Here is a 17,976-nt window from a genome sequence, read left to right on the forward strand (position 1 = left end):
CCTGTTTCAAAATCATATTGATCCAATTGAGATTAGTGATCTGATTTTAATCCATTTGTGTGTGTGTGTTGTGGTTGTCATAGTAATTTGTCCTTTTAACGTACAAGATTATAAGTTTTTTTTTTTGTTTAAACAGGCTATAAAAATATCGAATCAACACAATGGCTGATGACAATACAGACAAAATGTTGCGAAGAGAAACAACTAACGTTAACAACAACAACAAAAACAACGACAATAATAATGGAACGGATGTGGTTAATTTGGATGATTATAAAATTGATCATAAACGACGATATTATCCATTTACAATAGTATGGACACCTGTTCCAATTCTTTCTTGGTTATTTCCACATATGGGACATTTAGGTATTGGTAAATCAGATGGTCATGTAAGAGATTTTGGTCGTCCATATAAAATACTTGTGGATAGTTTACAATTTGGTCGTCCACTTAAATATTGGATACTTGATCCACGATTAGCTAAAGGTGGTATAAAAGGTTGGGATGATGGTATCGATGAAGCTGGTAATCTTTTCTGTAAACGAATGGTATGTATAATGATTAGGATTATCTGAATTCAATCAATTTTCTTTTCTTTTCAAAAGAATTATTTATTCGTTTCAAATTGTCATTCACATGTATCGACAGCATTAAATCATATGGAATATAATGGCCGTAAAGATTATAATGAACATAAATTATTCTGGATGTTTAATAAAAATTGTCATTATGTTAGGTAAGATTTTCGGTGATCTGTTTTTTTCCAACCTGTTCATTCATTTATTGATCTCATTTTGTTTTGTTTTGTTTATATTATATAGCACATGTACATTTATTCGAACATGGTTACCATTGACATTGATTGTATCGACAATTACTGTTATTGTTCTTTATACTCGAACCAATGTATTTGAAGATTTATGGGCTAAAATCCATTAATTATAATTTAAGAAGATTTAAAAAAAACAATCCATTTTGAAACATTAAAAAAATTACATTTGTAAAATCATATTGTTGACTATTAAAATTATTAGAAAAAGTGACTCATAGATGGCGTTCTGTGGTCTAGTTTTTTTTTTTTAATTTGAAAAAAAAATTTCTTTGACAAAATTCTCCCGCCAGCTATTTTCTTCATCTCGAATATTGCAATGACCATGAATTATCCTATCATATCAAACATAATCGATAAGATTGATTATTTAAATATTTATCAAATAAAAAAAAATTTGTTGTAAATGAAAATTTGCTTTCTTTTTTTTGCGCAATAAATTTGCAATTTTCCAAGTATATCAATATATGAATCGAATTGAATTGAATTGAATTGATTAACATGGTGAATCGAAATATTGAGTAAATAAATGAAATAAACAAAAACAAAACAAAACAAAATTCGAATTGAAATTCCATTCGAGATTGCAATCTTGTGCGATGGTCATTATTATTATAACGAATTTCAATAGATTTTTAGTAAAAAAGTGGTATGATTATTATTATGATGACAGTAACCAAACTTGATTTCAATATTTGAAGAAGAAAAAAATAACAACAAAAAAATACGTCAGCAAAATATGTATAGGCTAAAAAAAACAAAAAAATATTTTTAGAAACATCCGATATGATTCAAAAAAAATTAAAATTCTTTACGTAAATGAATGGTGATGACAAGAATGATGATGCCTGTGTTACTAAAAATAAAATCATTATCACATTAATGTAATAATCAACAGATTTTATCAAATTAATCATCAAATTTGATGATGTTTTTGGTTGTTTTTCTGTGTGTGGGAAAAAAAACAAGGGTTATAATTTCGTTTCGAATAAATTTTGCTGTTTTGCACAAACAAAAAATGACCAATCAAATATTGAAATTTGATTCGAGAAAATTCACAAAAAAATAATGTCTAATTATGGTGGGAAAAATAGAAAAAATAAATTTTCCATTTTACCTGTGAAAATCAATGGTTTGATTTGATATCGAAAGATTGTTGATTATATAAATGTTGTTGTTGTTGTTGTCGTTTTTTGCCCCCTGTATGTTGAATGAAGATTGTATAATTTTCAAGGAATTAATCCCAAAATAATAATATTTGCCAAATGTCAAATCTAATGAATAATTATGATGATGACGGTGCTGATATGATTTTCAATCAAAAAAAATAGTTGCTGTTTTTGTCGTTTGAAGTAAATTAAATCATTCATTCAAGTTAAGCAAAAAATAATCTTAAAACCTTGAATTCTGATGATGATGATGATAATTAACATAAATTAAAAGAAGAAAAAAAAAGAAACACTTGTCAAACGACCGGTCAGATGTTGTTTTTTTTCTTCATCAGAATTATGAATTTAAAAAAAAAAAATGAAATAAGAAAAAGAAAAAGAAGTTATTGAAATTGAAATCATTTTCATAACACAAACGTATCATGTTATATTATCATGTCTGTCTGTCAATGTGGTGGAAGTGTTGAAATGAAAAAGTAGGAAAGCACCTCCTTAAACTAATATTCGCAAAAATTAACTGGTTAAATGGTTTTTTGTTTTTATCTTGTAGATGTAGTTCTCGTATCTGATGTTTCTTCGAATTGGATTCTTGATTTATTTTTTTCTTTTTCATCTTCATGTGATTGATGTTTGGGCGAATCATTTGGTGAGAAAAAAAAAGAAGGGTATATAGATGACCAGTTCCATTTATGAAATGTTCATTTGAAATTTTTTCAAAATTGAAACGAATTGATTGATCACATTTTTTTTGTGTTTGTACACTTAGAATTCAAAATTTAAAAAAAAAATGTTAAATCAATTGATTACCATGAATCATGTAAATCAATCGATCGATATTGATAATTCGATTGATGAAAAAAATGATCGTTGGAATCATTTACATCTTTATAATGGTCTTAAACAATATAATATTGATCCAGATAATAGACGTTATCCATGTTGTTTAGTTTGGACACCATTACCATTAATACATTGGATTTTACCACCAATCGGTTTTATTGGTCATCTTGGTATTGGTCGTTCGGATGGTGTTGTTCTTGATTTTGCCCGTCCATATCGTGTATCAAGAGATTCAAAAAAATATGGTAGAAGATTAAAAATTCTTCCATTAAATCCAAAATTAGCACGTGATGGTACAATAGAATCATGGGATAATGGTATTGAACAAGCGGCAAAAATTTTTGCAAAAAAACCAGTAAGTTCATTTTATCAAACTGAAAATCATTGTTGTTGTTGATTAAAAACTTTCATTACTTTTTTTTCCGATCAGCATCTAATATTATGGAGTAATTGTTATACATTTGTTGCATCAGCATTAAATATAATGGAATATAATGGTCGTTCAGATTATACTGGAACAGAATTATTTTGGTTATTACATAATCATTCGGATTATCTTGAGTAAGTTTGATTTATAATCAAATGATTATAATTTTGAAAAATTAATGAAACTTTTTCGGGGATTTATATACAGTACCAGAGCCTTTGTTCGTACTTGGGCACCATATGCTGTGATCATTTTATTGGCAATATTTTTACATTTTCTATTCGCTAATTTATTAATTGATTTTTGACAACAACAAAAAAAAATATTTTAAAACTTCAAATAACCAACAAATTCTTCAATTCACTTATTTATTTTTTATTTAATTTTCACTGAATAAATAATGATGAATTGAAAATCTTCAAAGTTCTTCAACGACAAAAAAAAGAACGGAAAAAGCAAAACAAAAAAATCGAACGTTCGACGAAACAAAATCATTTTGAAGACAAATATGATGACAGCGCCATCTCGCATCATCAAACATTTTTTTTTAAATCTTTTCGATGCTTTGCTGTTTGCAAAAACAATCGAATACACATGTACTTTATCAACAAAAAAATAACGGCTTGTGTTTTTTAAAACATCCTCAAAAATAGTTTTTTAATTAGGCAAATTTTTTAATTTAATTAAAAAATTAAAATTCCAAATAAAATGCTCATCACACATATTTTATTCGATTTTGATGGTACATTGGTCAATACTATTGATTCACTTGTCAATATTGTTGAACAAATTGTAACCGAAAAAAATCGATTAATGACCGATGAAATAAGAGGTAAATTTTTGATAATTTTTTTTTACTGAATCTTCAATTATCGATTGTTCTTTTCTTTCATTTTTTTTTGTAGATTTCATTCCAAATATGACCAGTTATCGTTCGTTAATGGAATTTATAAATGAAAAATTAAATCTTCATATAACATATGATGAATTTAAACAAGATTTATTACAAAAACATCTTGATGCTGATATAAAATTAATGCCCGGTGTTGAAGAATTAGTTGAACATTTTTATCTTTGTAATATTCCAATGGCTGTTGCTACAGGCAATTCAAGGTATTGTATTTATTGCAATAAAAATTTTTAAATTTAATTCAGTGTTTTCTTTTCCTCTGTATACAGACCATTTTACGAAAGCATTTCGGCTAAATTTGGTAATTTTTTCCCAAAATATTTTCAACATTTTGTCTGTGCTTTTGATGATCCAGAAGTAGCTAGACAAAAACCATGTCCAGATGTTTATCATATAGCAGTGAAAAGATTTCAACAACAACCAGATAGTATGGAAAATGTATTGATATTTGAAGATTCAATGACTGGTTTAAAAGGTGCAATCGAATCAGGTGCTCGTACGGTATTTGTTACCAGAAATTATAGCCAAATACAAACCGATGAACATAAAGAATTGGTTAGAAAAGCTGATTTACAATTAGAAACTTTAGAACAATTTGATTCAAAAATATTCAATATTCAACCATTAACAATGTTACGAATGATAAATCAAGCAAAAAAAATTTTCTAATACGTCCTATCCGAATAGAATTAGTTTTTTAGTTAAATGATGATGATGTTTTTTTTCTTATCAAGAATTTTGACGTAAATTTTTTTATTTTTATTTTTTTTTGTTTTGTTTTGTTTAATGTATACGCGTTTCGATAAATAAATAAATTTGCAAATTCTTTTTTTTTAAAAATAAAAATCATTGGTGCTTGTTGAAATTATTTATCTTTTTTTTTATTTTAAATCTTTACAATGTCTTCGAACGAAACGATAAACGGTTCGACAATAAGAAAATTTCTTGATGAATTACAACATAATTTTAATCAATTGGCCAGTGAATCAAAGAAAAAATTTCCACATGTTAAAGAGGTATTTTTTTCCTATTTTTTAAAGATCAAAGGATTGAAATTTTTTAAAATTTTACAGGCATGTGAAACAGGTATAATTCGCGTTCGAAATGTTTCATCATCATCAACAACAACAACATTGACTAATTTTAAAGATATACTTTCGAATGAAAGTGCACAATTAATGGAACCATTTTTTATGGGTTGTGATACACGTTGGCCAAAATTAGTACAGATTAGTTTGAATTCGATACAAAAATCAATTCTATTTGAATGTTTGAATAAACAGGCAGCCGAAAATTTAATCAATTGTTTATGGAATCTTATGGAACATAATTTGGAAGAAGTAAAAGTTTTACAAACAATTACCCTATTGATAACAACAAATCAATTAATACAAGATGAACATTTAGCTAAAGTAATATCATTATGTTTTCGTTTATATAATTCAAAAAATTCAACAACAGCCAATACAGCATCGGCTACTATTCGACAATTAATAACAGCAATATTTGAACGTGTTCCAAATGAAAACAACGACGATAATAATGATAATGATAATGAGCAAACAACAATGGATAAGTCAAAATTATTCGAAATTATTGTTTCGAATGATAAACAAGATTATTGTCAACGTTATGTACCGATACGATTTCGTCAAACAAAACCGGCATGTATGGATGCATATAATTTGATGCAAGATCTTATACAGATAATAAATGGTGAAACAACATTTTGGTTAAAAACAACATCTTCAGCTGATATTGGAAAATTATTTGCATTAGAATTATTAGAATTAATTATTGATCAATATTCAAAAATTTTCTATGTTTATGATGAATTTATTTTTATACTTAAAGATAAAGTATGTCAAGTAGTGATAAAATTATTTGCACCAAATCTTAAATCGATTCGAAGTAATAATCGTCATCATCATCATCATCATCATCAACATAATCATCAATTACCATCATTGCTTCAACGTGGTGGTGATGATGGTTTGATCAATGTTGATTCTATATCGGATAATTTAACGAATCATCAATCATCGAAAATTTCATCACCCACACAACAATGGTCAACAACAGTTCGTTTAATGCGTATTGTTACTATTTTGATAAAAAATTATTTTAAATTATTAATAACTGAATGTGAAATATTTTTATCACAATTAATACGATCATTAGAAGTGGATAAATTTAATTGGCAAAGATTGATTGCATTAGAAGCATTATATAAAATATTGGATGCGCAAACATTATCATCGCTATGTGAATATTATGATTCATCTGAACAAAGTTCAAAAATTCTTTTCAATATTATAAATGCATTATGTATATTTATACAATCACAATTTCAAATTATTGATTCATCAACCACTCAAAGTTTAATTGCATCATTAGTTAATAATAATAATAGTGGTAATATTATTGGTGTTGGAAATCAATTTTCACCTGTTACAAGTACATCTTTGAATCGAACAACAACCATTTCAACCGATCAATTTCCTACATTTAATCTGAGAAACATTACAACAACCTTGTTATTTATACCATTCAATAATGATTATCGTTATAAAACATTTTATATTGATCAATTGGATAAACAAGAACCACCACAGGCACCAAATGGTCATGGCCTGAGTACGGGTATTGCTTGTGTATTTGAGGTGGCCAATTCATTAATGAAAATTATTGAAAATTATCTTGAAATCAGAATTGATACAAAATCGGAAAATAATTGTAAATCGATAATTCAAAAACATCTTGCTCAACAACAACAACAACAAACAGATAAAGTAAAATTACATCGACAATTAATATTATCAACTTATAATGGTTTGATTGGATCATTTTCATTATTACTTGATGCTTCCATTGATGAAAAATGTACTGAATTAATTTTGGATCAAATACAAAAACTAATCATTATATATGGCCTATATGATATTGATGTAGCACGTGATTTATTACTGATTTCATTATGTAAATCGGCATTACCTTCGAATTATTGTCTATTATCAGCATTAAATCCTGATAATATTTCTACCGGTGATTTTCTACATCAACAAAAAACAAACAAATCAAATGAAGAAACAACCAGCTCAACAAATTCGTTGTCCACAAATTCAAATGTATCATCTATGGCTGCCAATCTATATACATCGAAAAATTTATTATCAAATTCATCAATTAATCTTAGTAATCTTCTTCAACAACAAAATAATCATCCACAGTCAATGAATTCAAATAAATCAACATTAGAATCATCATCATCAACAACAACAGCAACAACAAATAATAATTCATCATTGAATTATGAACATAATCGTCAAGTGATTGCTGTTGGTACACCATTACCAGTGAATAATAATAGTCAAACATTTGGTAATAATTCTACTATTCAATCTCAACAACAACAACAACAGAATAGTGGTCCGGTTATGTTGATAACAAAAAATCTTCAATGTATGCATTCAATTATGCATATATCAATGAAATATGGTGATTTATTTGGTGAAAAATCATGGCATATTTGTTTTACTACATTACAACATTTAGTATGGATTCTTGGTATCAAATTAAATAATTCTAGAGCATTTAAATTGAGAAATTTTCATCAAACTAATGTTCCAATACAATCTGATCATCAACAACAACAACAACAACAAACATCGAATGTTGAACAAATTGGTTCAACATTGAATGATTTACCTGTTTTGACAGCCATGCTTTCACGATTATTCGAATGTACACAGTAAGTTTGGTTTGTTTTTTCAATTTGATTTTCTGATATTTTTGTAAATCGCTTTCGCTTGTTTCACTAATTATTAACAAACAAAAAAATGTTACCATCTTTTCTTCTTTTTTTTATCTATCTTTCGATGTTGCTTTCTTCTTTTTTTTTAAAAAAAGTTACGACAACATTTCGGAGAATTTATCTTCGATATTTTTCAATACTCAGTAAGTTTTCTATATTTTTTTCGGGTTCTTCTTTTCGTTGCTTATTATTGTTGCTTTTGTTCAAAGTTTTTTTCCCCACTCGAAAACATTTGATTTTAACTATTTTGTTTCGTTTTTTTTCGCTCGTAGAACCATTTCAGATGATTCTTTATTGACAATGATAAAAGCATTGATTACCATTTCAAATGAAGCAATGGATATTGCTTATAATAATCGTGAACCATCATTAGTAAGTATTTTTGATTTGTTTTCCTTTGTTGTTGTTGTTGTTATTCATTCTGTTTTCGAAATCTTAGTTTGCTATTGTCAAAATTCATGAAACATCTTTAGTCAATCTAACACGAATTGATTTATTCTGGGATCTAATTACTAAGCATTTGATTGAAATTTCATTACATCCTTATAATAAACTAAGAGAAAATTCTGTTGAAGTTATTTGTAATCTTGTGCAATCCGTACTAAATTATCGTTTTATGAAAGAAAAAAATGAAGAAAATTCCAATTCATCAGAATTATATTATTTATTATCATTACAATCATTATCACAAAATAAATTTATCGATATTCGTCAAAAACAAATTGAATGTTTATTACAAATTTTACAAACAAATGGTGAAGATATAACTATTGGTTGGCCAATATTATTTAATATTATTGAATCAGCATGTTTGCAACAAAATGATAAACTTGTTGTACAATCATTTCAATGTTATGAATTTATTGTATCGAATCTTTTACGTTATATACCATCAATACATTTAATACATTGTATTAATGTTGCTGTTGCATTTGGATCACAAGTGCAAGAATTAAATGTTTCATTATCAGCTGTTGGTCTTGTTTGGAATGTTGCCGATTTTCTTCATTCAAATCATGATCAAATACAATGTTTAATTGATAAATTTATTCAAAATGGTCATAAATTTGTTAGTATTGATCTGCCGTTTTGTGAACATCTTACACCTGTTCAAAGTTTATGGATTTCATTGTTTAAAAATTTAAGTAATCTTTGTACTGATGCTAGACTTTCAGTTCGTAAAAGTTCTGTTCAAACTTTAATGTCAACTTTGTCGAAACATGGACAAACATTAGATTATAATACATGGAAGGCAATATTTTTCTACATACTTTTCCCATTAGTAGATAGTGTACGTACATTATGCAGTTTGGCATCGAATGAAAAAATTACACAATCAGAATCATCTAAACCAAATACATATGTTGATGATTCTCAATCATATATGATACATTATTCAAGAAATACAGCATTCAAACAATGGTGTGAAACACAAGTATCGGTTATAAATGGTGTTTCAAGAATTATAAGCATAAAACTTGATTTATTAATTGAAAATAGTTTGTTACAACAATCGCCTGAATCGAATAACAAAAATGAAACAATTTTATTGAACATTTGGACATTATTTTTTGAATTTATTTATACATCATCAACATGCGCCAATGAAGAAGTATCAATGTCGGCAATCAAATGTTTTAATAAAATTATTAGTTTTCTAAATGATTATCAGGCAAATAATATTGACAATGATAGTAATGATGAAATTAATCGATTAATGAATCTTATTTGGAAAAATGTTTGGAAGATTTGGTGTAAAATTGGCAATCATATTGCAATGAATAATAATAATAAATTTTCAAATGAAAACAATGGTTTTGATTCGGATAATAATAATACAACGGATTTTATACCATCACAATCTTACCTTTGTTTATTCATACAACCATTGTGTATAATTTTATCCAAATATATTCATCATTTAACTGAAAGGTTTGTTTTTTTGCATTTTTCTTTTCTCTAAATTGATTTTTCTGTTTGTTTCCGAAAAAAAATTAGTGATTTCAAAAACATGTCAAACATTTTACAAAATGTAATGAATATACCATTCGATGTGATAGCTGAAACTTATCATCATACATCATCTTATCGTCATAATCACAATCATCATCCTCATAATCATAATCATCCGGTTATTCAAACAACAGATAATTTATCATCATCATCATCATCACCATCATCATTATTGACAAATCTTCAACATGAAATTCTTATAACAATGGAAAAAATTCAAACAGAAATTGTATCGAATTTAACAACATTGAATCATTTGTTGCCATTAATTTATTATCAATATTTAACATTTTCATTATATGCAGTCAATATTGGTAAATATTTTTGTTGTTGTTGTTGAAAGAAATTTTAATCAAGCGTTTTTTCTCTTTTTTGAAATAGTGCCACCAAATCTTGATGTATTTATTAGTTCACAATTTCAACATCGTTTTCTGCCGGATGAATTAACATCACTTAAATCGGCTACATTCTATACATTTGGTGAACTTTCACTTCGTAATGCATTTAATTTATATTTGTGTACTTATATGGAACCTATTGTTATTAAATCACATATTTTACATTCATTGATTAAGGTAACACAAAAAAATTGTTTATATGCAAATTCTAATACCATCTTTTAAATCGATTTTTCTAGGCATATAAAATTCCATTATGTTTTAAATATTCTTGTCCATTACCGACTACATGGAAATATGCTGTCAATTATTTTATCAAAACATTGGAATTAGGATTACCATTGGCTCGACGATATCGTAAGTGATTGCTGAATTTTGTTCATTTTTTCATTCAATTTTATCCATAACAGCTGCTGATTTCATAAGCATTTGGGCCGATTTAGCATTAACATTCGAAGGTTTTCTATTTCCAGCCAATAAACCACCATCGAATCAAAAATTAGAAGAACAACAAATGGATGAATCATTGGATGTTAAAGTAGTCGAATTGATACGTGATCATATAATGATACATGCACAAAAAATACCAAAAGAATTTCTTTTACAAATTGTTTCGATTTTAAATCGTGGTTCAATTCATTCACCATCAATCACTTTGATTGAAACCGAAATGAATCGTAAATTACGTGAAGATTTTGCCCGAATTTGTTTTCAAACATTATTACAATTTTCATTTTTTGGACCAAAAGGTAATCCAGATTTATTTATACAATCATCGAAAACAAATTTAAATTGTTCGGAAAATATTGGTCAAATATTATCTACTGAACAAACAATCGGTATTGTTAATAAATTAGCCGTTGCATCGATTCTAAAACGATTTAATGATGTAATTATAAAATATGTTGAAGATGAACAATTATGTCCATGTCCATTACCACGACATCGTTTAAGTGAAATATCATTTGTATTGAAAGCATTGGCAACATTGATTGCATCATTAAAAGAAGCACCACCGGCTGCTGTTGAAAATCATGTTTGGCAACAGCTTATTAATCTTTATCCACGTATTGTTGATTGTACAATGTCCAATTCACCACAAGTAAATAATTCTATACGTGAAGTATTACATCAATATGCATGTCTTTTACAATGTCCTGATTCACAATCAACAATGATTACTGCTGCTGTTAAACAATTTGAATCGAATGGAATTCATAATCATCATCAACAACAACAACAAACAACGCTAACAACAAAATCACTGCCAACAAATAATAAATCTTCTGTGGATATTAAATCAAAAACCACGGAAAAAAATTTTCAACGAAATGGTAATAGTAAAAATGCTGAAATTAATATTTAAAAATTTTTATACTCGAATTGTCATCACCCAATGATTTTACATTTTTATTATAAATAAAAAAATTTTCTTTTTTAAATCAAAAATTAAAAATTAAAAATCATTTAAAAATTAATTCATTGGGATAGATATATGTTTCTTCATTGGTAACATAAGCAGGCTGAATGAATGAACCATCATTTGAACTATCGATTTTTTTCATATCAACATCATTATCCAAATCACCAAAATGTAATGTTTTTTCACCTTGATCGGATTCGGTATCTGTTGATGGATGATTTTGTTCAATCATTGTGGATACAGAATGTGTTTTAACAACCAATACTTGTGGTTTGAATTCCAGACGTAAATTCTGCATCATATCTTCAAGATTACCATCCCATCGATTTAATAATTGAATAAAATTTTCAAAATTCAATCCAGTATTATTGATTTTAATACCGAAAGAATCATTAATTTGTTTGATAAGAAATTCTTGAAAATTATTAAATAATTTTGAATAATTTGTATCCGGACAAATTTCATAGAAAATTTCTTCATCACCACTTTCGGCTTTTTTAACATTTTTGAATTCTTTTTTTGCTCTGGTTGCTTTTTTATCATCAAATTTATTTTTCAATTTTTTCATCGGATTCTGGTGTTGTTGTTGTTGTTGTTGATGTCGAGGTTTCAAATTTTTCGGTTTCATTTTCTTTTTTTTTCAATCAAAAATCAATCAATTTAATAAACTAAAATAAAAAATAAGTGAAACAAATGTCAAGCGAATGCAGATTAAATACCATTGGCCATTGATAATTTGATTAAATCGATGATGATTGTTGTTGAAAGAATTTTTGCGCAAAAAAAAAAATTCGAATTTTTTTTCATTACGTACATTCTGAACGAGTTACCTTTCAGCTGGAATTCTTTAAAAATTCGATTAAAACAAATTCAACATGACGATTATGTTACAGATAAATGGCCTGAAATCACGAATATCGTTGATTACAAAACGTTTTAAATTACCTGAACGTTTAAAAGGTGGAATGATTGAAAATTCAATAAATTATTTACGTAATGTTGGTAATGATTATAAACATGTTTATCTTGAAACATTACAAGATATTCGAAAACGACCATTAAAAGCATCAATTATCGGTACTATATTAATATCCGGTGGTTATTGTATAAAACATAATCCATCATTTGATGATTTTCAAATGGAATTGATTGATTCGAATAATCGTCTTTCACGTGTACCATCAACTATACGAAATGAAAAATCTTGTCAATATATTCATCGTTTATTTCGTATGAATGATAAACAAATATTACGTTATCAATCATTTGGTCTATTTTCAATCATCTATATTTCTGATCAATCAATCGATAATTGTTTATTTAAATATCAATGTCGATATATAAAACCTGAATGGCGTACTTTTTTCACTGAACGTTTTGTTGATATAGGTTTTGTCGATAGATTTCATTACCTTGATTATAAAATGAATGATTATGATGTTAATCATGAGGAATTTGAACAAAAAAAAATTAATTGAATAAAAAAAATTTTTTTATTTATTTAAAATTTGATTAAAACAAAACGTTTACATATTTTACTCTTCAATATCGACATTTGGCATATTTTTAATAATAAAATTATTCAATTCTAATCTATTTGAACCTAAACGGATTTTGCTCAGATAACGATTTGAATCAAAATAGAAATCCGTAATTGGAAAAAGATTTGTAATATTTTTAATATTAAATTCGGTAAGCATCGTATCGGATATTTCAATTTGATTAAATCCATTGAATAAACGTTTTAAAATTGGTAAAATTAATGATTCATTATCTAATAATCTGGTTATATGTTGTTCGAATTTTTTCAATGATCGATTCGATACAAACCAACCGGAACATGTTAAACGATTTGGCTGATCAGGTTGACAATCACAAGGCCATATTAACATTTTAATTATCAAACGATCACATAGATCATTATTATTCGGTTGATAATCATCCAATGATTCGGCAAGAAAAATTGTTCCAAAACAAAATGCAAATAGGATAAATAATTTTAATGAAATTCGACGACGCATCGTAAAACAATTGTTCAATTCAAACAACAACAACAACAAAGAAAAAGAAAGAAAACCATCAATAACTAAGCTAAATTAACTAATAATCCATCCATCTATCGATTTGACTTTGACTTTTATTGTCTATAAATATGTGATGGCGGTACTTGAAATTTGATTGTTTCATAATTTTTGGAAATGATTGAATGACTGTATCATTATCATATGAGATACAAGTATCTTATGTTGATGTTTTAGATTAAAACAATAATCAATTTGGAACAAAATAAAAGTTCAAAAAAAGTACAATAATCTTATATATCAAATCCAAAGCATGAGAGGGCGCGCTTTTGATTTTTTTGAAAACTTTCAAAGTTTTTTTTTCATCATCAAAACAACGCACATTAAAAGAAATTGATTCGAATCATTCAGGGGGATGAATGAGCGCCATCTCTATTCATCAGAAAAAAATTTTCCCCAAAATATGGTTAAAATTTTTTTATTTTTCTTTTCACCATAATCAATGAATGTGACTCAGCTTCAACAGCATATGTCGTCGATTTACTACTACCCCTATCATTTTACCTAAAAAAAAAAAATTTAGGCAAAAAAAAGAAAGAAATCCTGGTTTTTCAAAAAGTAGTGGCATTCTCGATGTAATGCCTCTACCTTTTCAAAATATTTCGCCATTCGCTGCAGCGTGATTTTTCATGTTTCCATCCATCCATCCAATCAGTGGTAGTAGCATTAATTTTTCAATATTTCTGGCTCACTTAACACGCATAACGCATAACGCAAAGCAAAAAAACAAAACAAAACAACACAAAATCCAGCATTGCTTCCAATCATCATCACCACACTTTTTTGATCATCGATTTATGCGTTCCCTTACCACACACCACACATTGTGTGTTAGATGTTTTATATTTTAGGTTTTCGATGTTAAATGTAAAAAAATGCTGAATGTTGATTGCTGAATGTAAGTGTGTATTTTGGTTTATAATTATTATGGTGTGTTAAAACATCGATTCTTTTTTTTTTGATCCAATTTTTTTTTCAAAGAAAAAGATTATAATCTTTTTTTTCAATGTGTAAATTTTAAGAATTCAATGTTCAATATCAGTAATAATTAATTTTTGTTTTGTTTTGTTTTGACAAGTTTTTTTCCCATAAATTTTCTTCCATCAATTTCCGTATTAAAACTGTATTTTGGTGTTTTGTATGTTTATATTCTGCGGGATTTTTTTTCCGAGTTGTTGAACCTTACTACTAAAAAAAAAAATTCCAGCAGATTTCAACCAAAAAAAAAATTTGTAAATGATGGAAGCTTCATACGGAATTGGTGTGCAAAATCGTTATGCACTATTTCTTGAAGATGGTGAAGATGATATAGTTGATCCTTATTCATTGATGAATGTTCCTGGTATTGCTGTTGATCATCAATCAGGTAATTCAGGTGATTCAATGAAAAAAGTTTCAACAACAACATCATCATCTGCCAATGCTAAATTAAGTAGCAATCAACAAAAAGGCCATCATCATCATCAACAACAACAATCGATGAAATCATCATCATCATCAGCAAATGTCACTAATAAACAATCACCTGGTACATTAACCGAATCAAAACAACAAAATGTTATGGCCAATAATCAAAAATCTGATTCAGGTAAATTTTAGCCCGAATTTCCCTTATTTTTTTTGTTTTCATTATCCAGTTAAAAGTTTGTTTTTGAAAAAGTAGAATTCTTAATTTAATAATTCCAAAATGATCAGAAAAATAATTCTATTTCAAAAATAATAATCATTACCCCCAATTAATATATCAAACACACACACACAAAACAGCATGCTTCCTCTTGAGTGATAACATGCGAGCACACCATTGCTTTGATGTGTGGTGTGTTTGTGTGTTTTGTATGTGTGTGTGCGCGCGAGTGAATGGCTTAAGCAAAAAAAAAGAAAGAGACATGTCTGTCTGTCTGTTTCCTCCACCAATGCTCTGTTTTTTTCCATTGCAATATTGGCAGACAACAGCAATAGAAGCAGCAGCAGCAGCAGTGTATGAAACGCGCATATTTTCAAAAAATTCTGATTCATATTACCATTCGATTAAATAAGTTTCAAAATTTTTATCTAATTTGAATTTTTTGTTTTGTTTTGTTTTTTTTTAATCAAAATATAAGGACGACCTAATCGTAATCGTCAACAAGGTCAACGTAATGCTGCCCCTGGTGGTGGTGGTGGTAATTTTAATCGAGAAAATCAGGAAAATCGAACTCAACGATCTCCACGAAACTTTGAAACTAAAGAAGAAGGTGGTGGTGATTTTAAAATATCCAAGGATTATAGGTTTGTCATTTTTTTTGTGTTCTGATTATCAAGAATGATATTTTGATTATCCTGTTTTTTTCGAACCAAAAAACAGTGAAAAAGACAATCGTCGAAATGGATTTGCACGTGGTGGTCGTGGTGGTGGCCGCGGTGGTAATAGATTCGGTAAACGTGAATTTAATCGCCATTCAGGATCAGATCGATCTGGTGTAAAATCAATTGATAAACGTGAAGGTGGTGGTTCTCATAATTGGGGTAAAATTGATGATTTTTCTGAACAACCATTGGAAAATGAAGAAATGATCAATGGAGAAAAATCGACTGAAAATGAAAAACCAGCAAATGATGATGGCCAAAATGCTGAAGAAACGAGCGGTGGTGGTAAAGGCGGTGAACAAACTGATGCTGAAGAAACTGAACCGAAAAATGATGAACCTCAACTCAAAACATTGGATGAATATAAACGAGAATTGGAAGAGAAACGAATGCATACACAATTCAATATTAGAAAACCAGGTGAAGGTGAAGATAAATCAAAATGGAAGAAAACTTATGTACTTAAGAAAAAACCAGTGGCCGAAGAAGAGGAAGTTGAATATGAAGAAATTGAAGTGGTGAGTTACTTTTTTTTCAATTGTATTGTTTGATTTTTCGATTCCGCTAATTAAGCCGGCCGAATTCTGTATAGACTTTTTGTCTTTCTTCGCTAAGTGTTTGGTGGTCTCACGGCGGATAAATTAGTCATTTTGAGTTTGAACATTTGGGAATTTGTTGCGAGAATTTTTTTTTCATTCATTTCCGTATCAATTTTTGTTCACTTACAATCTTTTTTTTCTATTCTTTTTTTAGGAAGAGGATACTAACAAACGTCGTAACCGTCAAGTGCTTGACATTGAAGTAAACTTCCGACCAGCTGAAGGTGGTCGAGAAGTTATTGGACGTCGTGGTGGCCGAGGTGGCGGTGCTGCTCGAGGTGGTGGACCACGTGAAGGTGGTGAAAGACGACGTAATCAAGATGGTGAAGGACGTTCAGGTGGTGAAGGCCGCGGCGGTGGTGGTCGTGGTGGTGGATCTGGCCGAGGTATTGGTGGAGGAAGAGGAGGAAATCGTGGCCGTGATCGTAATCGCTTTCAGCCTGCCCCTAAATTTGACGATTTTAACGATTTTCCATCGTTAGCTTCGTAATCATCGAAGATGATACAAAAATATAAATCTCAATCAATCAAAATGATGCTGAAAAAAAATATAACCCAAAAAAAACGAATAACTGCAAAATTTATTGATTGAAGATCATTCGAAATATATTTACCATCAATACACATACATACATACATACACACCACCAAAATCAAACAAAAAAAACTCTTCTTTTTTTTGCTCTATTTGCCACGCTTCCTTTTTGTGTTGTTTAAAAGAAAAATGATGATAATAATAATAATAAAAGGGGTGAGAGGCGTTACTCGAACTCAAACAAAAAAAAAACAAAAACAAACCAACAACAACAATGGAATCAAAACACCCATTGAAATCTAAATTTAGTCCAAGTTTTTTTTTTCTTTCTTTCTTTATCTGTTCACATTTCTTATTCTTGTTCAGCTTCAAGTTATTAATTATCTACTGATGCTGCAAAAAATTTTTTTTTTTTTGGTCTTTGTTTTTTTCGTCAAAACAAAGAATCAAAATAATTATTGTATAACAACACACTAAACATCTTTTTTTTTGTTCATTCAATTTTTTTTGCCTGTCTTTGTGTATTTGACAACAAAACAAAACGAGATCGAGTCTTTCGAGATACATCATTTGGAACACATGAATT

The 17,976-nt window shown here is 28.2% G+C and overlaps 7 protein-coding genes across 9 annotated transcripts; 6 read left to right on the top strand and 1 right to left on the bottom strand.

Moving 5' to 3' along the window:
- Nucleotides 1–161: 161 nt before the first annotated feature.
- Nucleotides 162–1,012, top strand: LOC113799553 (transmembrane protein 222-like). Its single transcript, XM_027350201.2, has 3 exons — nt 162–551; nt 609–739; nt 825–1,012. The coding sequence occupies exons 1-3, from the start codon at nt 162–164 to the stop codon at nt 940–942; spliced, it is 639 nt and encodes a 212-aa protein (XP_027206002.2). The 3' UTR covers nt 943–1,012.
- Nucleotides 1,013–2,686: 1,674 nt separating this feature from the next.
- Nucleotides 2,687–3,887, top strand: LOC113799641 (transmembrane protein 222-like). 2 transcript variants are annotated; one of them, XM_027350306.2, is made up of 3 exons: nt 2,690–3,196; nt 3,272–3,402; nt 3,476–3,887. In XM_027350306.2, the coding sequence occupies exons 1-3, from the start codon at nt 2,789–2,791 to the stop codon at nt 3,573–3,575; spliced, it is 639 nt and encodes a 212-aa protein (XP_027206107.2). In that variant the 5' UTR covers nt 2,690–2,788; the 3' UTR covers nt 3,576–3,887. The 2 variants fall into 2 exon arrangements, with proteins under 2 accessions (XP_075679747.1, XP_027206107.2); XM_075823632.1 differs by lacking the exon at nt 3,476–3,887 and having other exon boundaries at nt 2,687–3,196; nt 3,272–3,406.
- Nucleotides 3,888–3,966: 79 nt separating this feature from the next.
- On the top strand, nt 3,967–5,060 carry LOC113799640 (pseudouridine-5'-phosphatase-like). Its single transcript, XM_027350305.2, has 3 exons — nt 3,967–4,100; nt 4,174–4,381; nt 4,448–5,060. The coding sequence occupies exons 1-3, from the start codon at nt 3,977–3,979 to the stop codon at nt 4,845–4,847; spliced, it is 732 nt and encodes a 243-aa protein (XP_027206106.2). The 5' UTR covers nt 3,967–3,976; the 3' UTR covers nt 4,848–5,060.
- mon2 (Mon2 homolog, regulator of endosome-to-Golgi trafficking) lies at nt 5,055–11,881 on the top strand. 2 transcript variants are annotated; one of them, XM_027350301.2, is made up of 9 exons: nt 5,055–5,194; nt 5,252–7,929; nt 8,088–8,135; nt 8,265–8,364; nt 8,432–9,924; nt 9,991–10,319; nt 10,387–10,580; nt 10,643–10,760; nt 10,814–11,881. In XM_027350301.2, exons 1-9 carry the CDS (start codon nt 5,078–5,080, stop codon nt 11,767–11,769), a joined length of 6,033 nt encoding a protein of 2,010 aa, XP_027206102.2. In that variant the 5' UTR covers nt 5,055–5,077; the 3' UTR covers nt 11,770–11,881. The 2 variants fall into 2 exon arrangements, with proteins under 2 accessions (XP_027206102.2, XP_027206103.2); XM_027350302.2 differs by lacking the exon at nt 8,088–8,135.
- LOC113799424 (uncharacterized) lies at nt 11,787–12,536 on the bottom strand. The gene has a single exon (XM_027350046.2). It carries the CDS (start codon nt 12,452–12,454, stop codon nt 11,867–11,869), a length of 588 nt encoding a protein of 195 aa, XP_027205847.2. The 5' UTR covers nt 12,455–12,536; the 3' UTR covers nt 11,787–11,866.
- A 165-nt stretch (nt 12,537–12,701) lies between these two features.
- Nucleotides 12,702–13,319, top strand: LOC113799643 (mitochondrial import inner membrane translocase subunit Tim29). Its single transcript, XM_027350307.2, has one exon. It carries the CDS (start codon nt 12,702–12,704, stop codon nt 13,302–13,304), a length of 603 nt encoding a protein of 200 aa, XP_027206108.2. The 3' UTR covers nt 13,305–13,319.
- Nucleotides 13,320–14,664: 1,345 nt separating this feature from the next.
- Nucleotides 14,665–17,648, top strand: LOC113799639 (uncharacterized). Its single transcript, XM_027350303.2, has 5 exons — nt 14,665–14,805; nt 14,986–15,495; nt 16,013–16,178; nt 16,255–16,774; nt 17,010–17,648. The coding sequence occupies exons 2-5, from the start codon at nt 15,144–15,146 to the stop codon at nt 17,343–17,345; spliced, it is 1,374 nt and encodes a 457-aa protein (XP_027206104.2). The 5' UTR covers nt 14,665–14,805; nt 14,986–15,143; the 3' UTR covers nt 17,346–17,648.
- Nucleotides 17,649–17,976: the final 328 nt, after the last annotated feature.

The sequence above is a fragment of the Dermatophagoides pteronyssinus genome, unplaced genomic scaffold (assembly GCF_027571235.1).
Source record: "Dermatophagoides pteronyssinus isolate colony J.1.1.1.1 unplaced genomic scaffold, Derpt_VIB-CSIC_2022.12 sq0032, whole genome shotgun sequence".
NCBI classification, from domain to species: domain Eukaryota; kingdom Metazoa; phylum Arthropoda; class Arachnida; order Sarcoptiformes; family Pyroglyphidae; genus Dermatophagoides; species Dermatophagoides pteronyssinus.